This window comes from Rhododendron vialii, chromosome 3a (assembly GCF_030253575.1).
Source record: "Rhododendron vialii isolate Sample 1 chromosome 3a, ASM3025357v1".
NCBI classification, from domain to species: Eukaryota; Viridiplantae; Streptophyta; class Magnoliopsida; order Ericales; family Ericaceae; genus Rhododendron; species Rhododendron vialii.
Window position 1 is genome coordinate 34,001,066 of NC_080559.1, and position 10,711 is coordinate 34,011,776.

Here is a 10,711-nt window from a genome sequence, read left to right on the forward strand (position 1 = left end):
AGGGAAAATGCTTCTTGAGGCTGGTACTTGGCTGCCAAACCCTACTGGAATCTCCTCCACACAAACTATTCAAATCTCTTACTTTGTGTGGTCCATGCAATAGAAGAAGATTTTCTCTACATGCATGAATGAATTATGAACCCCTCACACAGGAACAGAATCATGATTTTACCCTAACAGTGACGAAATGTATATTAAAAAAATAAAAAGATGAATTACAATATTAATAGTCATTGACTCCACAAAAAAATTAAAATAACATAACAAAAACTATAGTAAATGATATTTGTCATTTGCACAAGGAGTACAAAAAAAGACTAACTTTAATTTTTTAGGTTATATATATAAGTTGTGTTAGAGTTAAAGTGTGAAGTTTTTTTTTCTTTAATTATACCTTATCATTTATATTATTTCACTTTGGCCCATTGAATTTAGTTTTGGAATTTTTTTTGGATCTCATTTCTTGAAAAAAAAGAAGAAGATTTAGGAATAGTATATAACAAAAAATAAAGAAAAAAAATCCAGTGGTGGCGAAACTATATATGTTGGGGATAATTTTTTTTTTATACATGTAATAATTGCAATTTCTAAAATTCTTGTCGTGGCGCTCTGCCGCCACCACTAGACCTCCTCTGGTTCCATCCTTGCCTCACAGCCTCTTGTGCCATTTTCTTACTTGCTTCATGTTGGTAGGGACATTTTTTTTGTAGTTGTTCTATTTTGAAAGTTGATGTTTAGGACATTCTGCAAGTTGGGTTTCCCTTGCCCATTTCTCATTCATTATTAGTGGAGTATTACTATACCATGTTTTCATTTGTCTTTTTGCCAATGGATTGTAATAGTTAAAATTAAGTTTACCGACAAAAAACTAAATGCCGCAATAAACCACAGGGCGTGTGGTGCAGGCAGATAATACACCATAGAATGAAAGTTCCCTTGCGGGATCGTTGAGCTAGCTCATTGTCTAGCTAAGCAAGCGTTGGATTCTTAATTTGTTCGATTCTCAATTAGAAGGAGCAGACGCCAGACGTGACTTTGTTTCATTTCTTCCTTCTACACCCCTTTTGCATTCCAAACTTAGTGTTGAAAAAATTGGCTTATTTTTGTTTTTATTAAAAAAATTTGAATTTAGATAGTAATTTTTTACTTTTTTAGATTCCTCTCGTCATGACGAAGCAATAATCCTCGAAAAATCGACGAAAAACTAACAAATGCGAATTTTTTTGAATAAGAATAAAAAAATATATAAGTGATTTGACTTATAATGCCAAATTAGGCTTGAGTATGATTATTATCCTTGTACTTTAAACCTAAGCCAACCACAAAGAATAGTCCAATCCAATCCCTTGTGGTCCATTTTTTTCAAAAGGACGGCATTTCAGACTTCATTAATAAAGGGCATGGATGCGACAATCTCTTGGCTACTCTGTCGCATTAGGATGCATGGTGTGGCACAAAAGTACCACAAGACTTCCCTTAATAGTAACATATTTGGATTGAAAGTACATTTGTGTTTTTTATGCTCAATTATTATCCTAGCACTCTTTAATCCAAAGACTCTTTTTTAAATAACCGGACGTCTGGAACAGCTTCCGCGAACCTTGACTAATTCTTAGGCGCTCAAGTTAACGACTGGACAAACTTTTCTAGTGACTCTAAGATTGGAATGTTTGGCCTTCTTAAAATTCCAATACACGACCTCATGGAGGACAAACACTTATTATAGATCTCTCGTGCCCACCTGGGATTTTAATCCAACACTCTTTGAAACCATACGTTTGTGTATCCTACTCCTAGGAACACAACCATTGTGCCAAACTCCAAAGTCTGAATGCATACTGAATTATTATTTTTTTAATAATATATACATTAGCTGAGATTAGTGGAAAGTTAGTTAGTTAATTCTCAATAAATCCAAAGGCTGTCCATAAATCCCAACCAACTGCCTCTTATAGAGCTTGAACCCAAGCCTCTACTAAGAAATACTGTGAATGGTGCCAACTGAGCTAAAAGCGAAGCGAATGCACACTGAACTTTGGTAGAGCAAATATCTCAGGATATTCCCCAACATTTGCAAGTTGCACCACCAACTGGTGCTTGGAATTTTGGAAAGGACGAGTGATATTTAGTCGGACGGACCCCACAGAAATCTGATTGGGCGAATGCTGCACGCCAAGAATTCCAATCCATATGACGTTTTTATTACGGGTGATGGGGTCTCCTCTCCTATTTGAACCCACACCCCCCAAAAAACCTCTACCGTTGAATCCAGCCACGGTGGCTCCACCACCTGATGCAGATGGGCTCGAGCCCATACTTTCAACGAGCCCATACTTTCAGTGAGCCCCACCGAAAGCTACAGAGGTACAGCCAGCCACTGGTTTCGCATCAGGGGCAACCTCGTAGATATTTCGGATACAAGAGGACCTGATTGAAACCCCCTGGTGGTCAAGATTTTGAAACTTTAGGGTTCGTTTTTTTTCTTCTAAAATTTCAGCTTAATCCCGAGGGGCAGTGTAGTTGGTGATTGGCCAAGACAGAGGAGCCCCGAGGTCTCAAGTTCAACTTTACTGCACTGTGAAAAAACCCTTGGGGCCATCCATGCATATAAACCCTTTGAGTTAGCAAAGGCTGGTGGGAGCTGTAGAAATTTAGTCCCATGGTGTATGTAAGCTGGTCCAAGGACACTCTGCGTTATCCAAACAAAAATCAAGTTCGACACTTATCAGATACTACCAACTCTTATGGGACTAGTTCCTACGGGTTTTAACCCCGGTTGTAGTCGGACTCTCGCTAGTGGATCGCGAAATCAGATACCAAGAAATTAGTCCGTGTGCATGTAAGCAAACGCCCATAATTATTTTTGTGGAAAAAAACTAGACTTGGATGATGGTACTGGTGGCACTCCACTGAAAAAACGGCCGAAAAATCTTTTCCCGGTCTGGCTACGCCCCCGGTAAATGCCATCAGATTTTGATAGGCTTCAGGAGATTGATTAATGATCAGGGCCGTTCATTTGGCATCGAGTTCGCAATCAGGAGATTCAGGACACTTTCTGGGTCCCAGTTTGATGGAAGTGGGGCCTACTACTCCACTGTTTACCGGTTCTGTCAGTAGAAGATAAGGGAGGGAATATTAAGCCAATGAAAAACAGTTGGCGTGCATGTCCACTTTCAGCAATTACGATTTACGACCACACACAATTAAAAAAACTCAAATATGGGGCTTAATATTAATTGATTTTTTTTAATTATGGGGTTTTTTTTAATATAAATGTGTGTGGTTGTATATTAATTGGTTTTTTTTAATTATCACCACTAATGTGTATAGAGAAAAAAATGAGAGTAATTTTGTCACTCCTCAAATTGTTAACTTTTGAGGAGTGCGGTTAACAATTTAAGGAGTTCCTAATTCACTCCCCGAAAAGTAATGTAGGCGAGTTACAAATTTGAAATATTGTGTATTTAAAATTAATGTTTCTATTGATAGTCCACTTGGCTGTTAATAAACAAGAAGAAAGACCAAAAATCACACCTTTCAGTGTATTTTTTTTTACACTTTTTAACATACTTTTATATGCTTTTCACTCATTTTAATATATCTTTTAAATCTTAATGACAGCCCACTAGACTCTAGCACTTTCCTTAAAATTAACATTCTTTTTTAGAGGAAACAAGTCCAATAAATTAATAAAATAAAATCAAAATACAAACAGAAAAACTATAAATAAAAAAAAAAAAAAAAAGCAGCTCTGGTTTTAAAACCCACAAATTCACTCGTCTCGGTGGGTGGAAAAATCATAATCTCATCAAAATAGAGCTCATTCCCGTCGCAACCATTTAAACAAGGAGTAGGTTTTACTCTAGCAATCAATAAGTCTTCATTTTTTAATGTTCATCAAGAAAATAAATGTCGTGGAAAATTAAAGTTAACTGGACATCAATATATACATGATGAAATCCATTGGATCAACCACACAAGGAAAACTTCATTTACATCATTGGATCATTAGGAAAGCTTAAAAGGTGCTCATGGACACAATTTCGTGATGCTTCAACTCCTTCACAACTACACATTCATATGCAAGGATGACCATCCCAGTTTGAAGGTTAGGCACGTGCTCCTACTCGAGCGCTTATCCCCACTCGATATTTTTTTTTTTTAATATTTTTGTATAAATTAGCATAATTATAAAAGTGTGCTAATATATAAACACACACTTGTATATGTATTGAAAATACACCTACAGAATTAGTTTATGCCTGAATTTCATCATATGATACGTTTATACTTGTTGCTTTATAAGTTATTTGTCTATTTAGAGCTATTCTTTTTTGATTATCTTTATTTTTAACCATCTGGGAGAAAATATTTCAAAATAATGTCATTAAGAAAACTAGCTCGATCATTCTAAAACTTGTTGATGTTCATTTAAAACATAATTTAAAATTTTGTCTGAAATTTTGTGCTCATTTTTATCTAATTTAACTTAAAGTATGCATTATAAACTTTTATAGTTAGTAATGTATACCTTAATTTTGTACGATCTTACTATGGTTGACTAAAAAAATGTACTTTCTCTATTATAATTAACAGGTGTCCCCACTAGACTATATTCCTGAATCCGTCCCTGTTGAAGGTACAAAAGGAATTTAAATGACAGGCCACAATATGTATTCAAAAGTGCTACACACACAACGGTTGTGTAAAACACAACACACAACCAATCTCTAGCCGTCCATTGCTATAATAAATGGTCACGATTCACTCAAACTCTTTCCCATAAAAGTTAGACTTTTTCTTGGAAGAGTTTGTTTAAAATCTAGACCATCCAAATACATCTGGACGGTCAGAATTACGCACACAACCAATACAACGGTTGTGCAAGTAGCATTTTTGATATGTATTTCACGTGCAAAATGATAAAAAGAAAATTCACTTTGAAAAAAGGAAATTACTCCAAGTAGTCGATAAGTTCCAAAACTATGCATTATTATAAAAATTCTGAAACAATCACTAGCGATTATCACTCTTCTTGCATTTTGTAACGATAAAATACTAATGTTAATTATACATGTACAATCAATTTTTGATGAATTTAATTTTCTTATCCTATAGTATTTATTACTAATACTAAGCAGTTTTTCGGTTCCCTTTTCTTAAAAAAAAATTGGACGCTTTCGATGAATACCTTGCTATCATTTGCTTAGAAGTTAAAATCGATGTGCTTAAAACTATGTGACGGCTCGGATCTTGCACTTCCAATTCCAATAAAGGGTGTTACGACAGCCCGTGACAGTTTGGCCCAAAACTATTGCATAATTACTCTAAAAATAGGGAAAATGACGACTAAGGACATGTTCTAATAATTAATATCCGTCAAATACATTTTCAATATTAATAATTATTTTTAGCATGTCCCTCTGGAGGGTATTAATTATCAAAATACGTACTAGGCCGTCATTTCTCCCTAAAAATAGCAAAACCAGAGTTTTTTTTTTATTTTTACAAGTCAATAGCAAAAGCAAAACCAGAGTTTACAACTTTACAGAATGGCTTGAAATCCAACGGACGGCTGTGATTTGATCTCGAAGCGTCACTCATCCTGTATAAATTTCCCATGACCACCTCTACTACTAATAAAAATCGGATGAACAAATCGCACTACTCTTCTCTCTCTCTCTCTCTAGATCTCGATCCCCTGACACTCACTCCTCCATCCACAACCCATAAAACTACTACTAGGGTTTTCCGACACACACGACGATGCTACTCCGAAGCTCATCGACGCCGATTCTTAACTCATGGCTGCCCCACTCCAAGGATTCCTCAGCTACCTCGCCCCTGTCCGAGGTTTCCCTCCCGATCCCAAAGTCCAAACCGGTTTCCCCGATCTCATTCAACGGCGAGAGATCGGCCAGTTTTAAGATGACGAGAGCCGTGTCGGAGAGCGATCTGAGAGACCTGTCCGTAGTACCCATGATGAAGCTGTTTAGTAACAAGAGCGGTGTTTCTGCGAACGGGTTCTCGGTGGAGGAGGAGGAGAGGGAGGCGGGTTCGGAGTCGATGTCGGAGTCGTTGGACCGGGTGTTGCAGTTGGGATCTGGGTTGGATGGTGGAGGCGGCGGTGGGTGTTGGATTGGCGGTGGTGAAGGTGGTGGTGGTGGAGGAGGATCGGGCGGTGATGGGTATGAAGAGGATGGTGGGGATAATAAGAAAAGAGGGATTGGGACTAGTACGGATGTGTATTATGAGAAAATGATTGAGGCTAACCCTGGGAATCCTTTGATTCTTGGCAATTATGCAAGATTCTTAAAAGAGGTACTGCTAGATACTAAACTTATTTGACCTTTTTATGTAGTTTACTGCATGTTTTTTCGTATAAGTATCTGAATTACATCAAATGGACATAAGCCCTCGATCGTACCTACCTTGAGCCCGTTAAAGAGGACAAATAACCCCTATTCAGGAGAAGAAAATAATCAATCTTTGCTTTTGGCAATGATTTATCGCCCGATTTCCCTATGGAAGTGTACAAGGGTGGTGAACTGAGCTATAGGGCTGTAGTGCGGGATGAAATCCGGACCATTGATTGCTGAATAACAGCTTGGATGCCGCACTACAATCCTGTACTGCGGCTCTGCACTACAGGAAACCCCCTTCTGGTGAACTGAGCTAGCCTAGTTGGTTATGTAGTTTACTGTATGATTGTTGAAAATGGAAACTAGGGAAAAAGGTGGTTCTTTCATGAGTAATTTTGAAGTACGAGAACAGATCTGTTTCTTGTTACTAGTAGTTAAGTACTGACATAGCTGGGAATGAAGAGTCAGTGAGTGAGTAGCATAGTAGTTAAGGAGTGATGTGAGGTTGGATTTTTCCTAAAGAGAACATGATTGCATATGAATTTGCTTGCAATGGTTCTGTTTTTAGTCTGTGAGTTGATATGGAATGATAAACAGGTCAGAGGTGACTTCGAAAAGGCCGAAGAGTACTGTGGGAGAGCAATATTGGCAAACCCAAGTGATGGGAGTGTTCTATCACTCTATGCTGATTTGATATGGCAGACTCATAAGGATGCCCCTCGGGCCGAGAGTTACTTTGATCAAGCTGTTAAAGCCGCCCCTGATGACTGGTAAGAATCACGATTTCATTGGATACATCTGCGTCTGTACACTTGTGCCTCTAGCATTGCTCAACCAAAAAAGTTGTTCAAATTTAGTAGTTGGTCTCTAATTGAATTCATTTTGTATATGCTTATCTGATCTCTGTTCTTGGTGATTCGCAGTTATGTTATGGCTTCATATGCGCGGTTTCTTTGGGACACCGAGGAGGAAGAAGAAGAAGAGGAAGAAGAAAACAATAGTTTCGACCAGATTGAAAATAGCAGCAGTATCAATCTATCACCACCAAGTTTCTTTCATGGAGTCCCTCCTCAACCCCCTCCTATTGCTGCTGCATCTTAAGGAATCATCTCAGTTCGTCTCATCTTCTTGTATAATACTAGCTAATGTAACTTACTGACCTTTTTTTTTTTTTTTTTTTTTTCGCGGTATCCTTTCTTTCTTCCTGTCCTGCTCTTTTCTTCAGTTTTGTATAGTAGTAGTTATTCTCCAATTAAAGAATAGCTATGTTTTTCTTCGGTTGTCTCACCTGTAAGAAATGAAATAAGTGATGAATATCAATTTTCGCGCTACATCCCTCTTTTTCCTTGTGTTTATATTTTTATCCTTTCCGATCTATAAGAATTCCCTAAAAAGAATGCTCAACAGATGTTTTTGTAGGTGAAAGTACTTTCATATGAAGACCAAACCAAACAAACAAGAAGAGTTCAAGGAACAGCACACCCTTTCCGTCAACCGACTGACCTACGCAACAATACAAGGAGCTAAACTACCAGGAGCGAACAATGAGGCACTCTCGGTCAGCTTGTGTGCACCTGCATCTCGGGTTGATCCCTACAGTCCCTATCACAGTTCAGTGGCTCTAAGAGTTGTTGGCAAGAAGAATTGAACATGAGATCTTAGGATGAAGCAAATACCTGCACCCTGCACGGTACAATTAACTCGGTCGACTAACAGACCCAGCCAAGCCCGGCTGACTTTTAACTCGGTGAACTCTATTAAGGTCGATCGGGCTTCGCTGAATTTGCCCGGCCCAAGCTTGTTGGTCCAGACAACTGCAAACTAGGGTCGGGCTTGGATCCAACAAGCTGCGCTGGGCCTTTTTTCAACATAAATTCAACATGTAGAGAGAGGGTAATTAGTCACATAATTTTTCAAAATGGTATTTGCTCCCGCACTAAATCATCGGTCAGCGCTTGCAATCTCACTTCTTGCACTCGCGAATTCTATTGTTTGGGAGGCTTTTGAAAGACATTTTAACGCTCGCGCTTGCTCTTCCGCACCTGCACACGCATTATGTAACTTAGTTTCATGTATCTGTTAGAGTGCATTGCAGACATTCGCTATGAATTGCAGCACGTATGCGGCAAATCTTAGGCCCTACCATATACTCGGGTTGCTAAGAGTAATTTTTCCATGCCCATAGGGTATAATGTCGCGGTGCTCTGAACTCTTTATCCATCACGCATTTTTGTGGACTTCACACACTAGCTATGTAAACGAGAATAGTATTTCGTAAACCAACAAACAAAATACCTAAAATATAGTAACGTTACTAAACAGAGGCCCGGATTAATTATTCTAGACCACCAAAAGTACAATCATGCAACAATTAAACAGACCAATTGGATAACTTTATTATTAGTAAAAAAAAAAAACACAACCACAACGGGTGTGAGAGGGACTGTAGGGATTAGTCCGAGGTGCACGCAAGTTAGCCCGGGACACCTTGCATTACCAAATAAAAATAAAAAAATCAACCAGAAATTTTCACTGATCAGAAGGCTATCATCTGTCTCTGAGTCGTGTATCTGATCATCACTTTCAAATCAGTAGATTCAGTAGCAAAGCCAACCCAATGAAATTCAACAAAACTGCGGCCATGCTTACAGCCCTGCCATTCAAACCGCGACACCCGCTGCTAGTACTCACTGCAAAATCAAGACAAATATAATTAAGCTAACTAAATAGAACATGCATGCATGGAGATGAAATTTCAAAACTAATGATTTAGAGAGAATAATTTATTCACGATGGAGACGTGAATAACTTATTCACACGGCTCCGCACAATCTCGGCTGCCCATTTCAGCAATCAATGTTGAGATCTGTTTTTCAATTTTGACCGGAAAAAATAAAATAAGACCAAACTTGAATACATGCATGTATGCTTGTAATGGTACTACATAGTACCTGGAATTTCACCAACGAAAGATCCAAGCTCAAATCGAAAATGACAACTCGGTCTAATAATTCTTCCGCCCACCGGCCCAACACAGCAGGACGTGACATCCGGGATATCATCATCAATAGCCCCCTGAATGCAATCGCTGCAACCCTTTTTTGGATATATCCGGCGTGCACTGCACGAGTGCATATACAGTTTGAGAGTCCAGTCCCGTCACGTTTCCCGCTGCAAACTTGATACGGGACCCGCCCGCCGCGGCCTTGTCCTTGAGACTTTCCAGCAAGTTCTCCAACACGTCCTTGAATTGCTCCATACTCGTAACGTTTTGTTTAACGTTCCACACAGGGTAGCTCGGTTTCTCTTCCATAACCCCCTCCATCGACTTGTTCGAGTATCGCAACATGCAATCGTCGTACCATCCGATCGCTTCCTTTCCGTCGGGACAAAGTTCCTTGAGCTAAGTGGTGGAGTTGTTAATGCACTCGCGACAGACATCTAACTTAGAGTCGGCTCTACACAGCATGAGTGCGTAAACCGTGTCGGGATTTTCGCCGGTTGAGAAAGTGTAGAAGCCGTATTGATCCGTCTTGTTGGCGAGAGAGGAGGGGAGGGTGTCGCGGTTGGTTTGGAATGCACTAGTACTAGTATTGTCGTTGCAAAATTAAGTAGCATAGGAAGTTGGGCTTTTGGGCAATGGTGAGAGAAACAAGGTTTATGAGAACTATGTGACAAAGGAAGAGCGTTCTCCGCGGGAAACCCATTTTCAGAATTGTACAAATTAGCGATGGATTGAATGATTTTTGGGTAATGTGAAATGCAATGTTGCTTTGGTTCTTTGCTCGGCTCATTAGCAAAACAAGCCAAATTCCCGAGCCCAGTTTATTTTGTTAAACGAGCTTCTATAAATGAGCCAATCTTATGCAAACAAGTCGAGTTTTAGAGTGTTAAGCTCGGCTCGTTTACTGAACGGTCCTAAAACTCGAGCTCAAGCTTGGTTTGTTTTACGAAACGAGTCGAACCAAGCCGAGCTTCGAGCTGCTTGCGAGTAGCTTGGTTCGTTTGCAACCCTAATCCAAGTCAGCATGCAGGGACGGATTCAAGCATAGTTATGTAATGTAACAAAAATGATAGAGGTACAGAAATTTTGGGACCGAATCCGGACCGACGGCCGCCGGCGAGCCATCTCCGGCCACCGGACGGCCGATCCGAGCCGTCCAAAAATTCTAAAAAAAAAAACCGAGGGGCCCCTCGCGGGAATCAACGTCATCCGAGGTGTGTAGGGTGCTTGATCGGAGCACCCCTTTTCGTATGTGTATATACATATACACATACGAAAAGGGGTGCTCCGATCAAGCACCCTACACACCTCGGATGACGTTGATTCCCGCGAGGGGCCCCTCGGT

At 39.6% G+C, this 10,711-nt stretch overlaps 1 protein-coding gene and 1 long non-coding RNA gene across 2 annotated transcripts; one reads left to right on the plus strand and one right to left on the minus strand.

Moving 5' to 3' along the window:
- The first annotated feature begins 5,627 nt into the window (after positions 1–5,627).
- LOC131320236 (uncharacterized) lies at positions 5,628–7,693 on the plus strand. The gene is made up of 3 exons (XM_058350872.1): positions 5,628–6,321; positions 6,960–7,132; positions 7,286–7,693. Exons 1-3 carry the CDS (start codon positions 5,767–5,769, stop codon positions 7,461–7,463), a joined length of 906 nt encoding a protein of 301 aa, XP_058206855.1. The 5' UTR covers positions 5,628–5,766; the 3' UTR covers positions 7,464–7,693.
- Positions 7,285–9,966, minus strand: LOC131320237 (uncharacterized). The gene is made up of 2 exons (XR_009198164.1): positions 9,314–9,966; positions 7,285–9,052 (listed from the first exon to the last, which is right to left on the minus strand). It is a non-coding gene; the product is annotated as an uncharacterized LOC131320237 (long non-coding RNA).
- Between the last annotated feature and the right edge of the window lie 745 nt (positions 9,967–10,711).

Coding starts and splice junctions, on each gene's coding strand:
- LOC131320236 (XM_058350872.1), top strand. CDS start 5,767: ATGCTACTCCGAAGCTCATCGACGCCGATTCTTAACTCATGGCTGCCC. Junction 6,322..6,959: donor ATGCAAGATTCTTAAAAGAG/GTACTGCTAGAT, acceptor AATGATAAACAG/GTCAGAGGTGACTTCGAAAA. Junction 7,133..7,285: donor AAAGCCGCCCCTGATGACTG/GTAAGAATCACG, acceptor GGTGATTCGCAG/TTATGTTATGGCTTCATATG.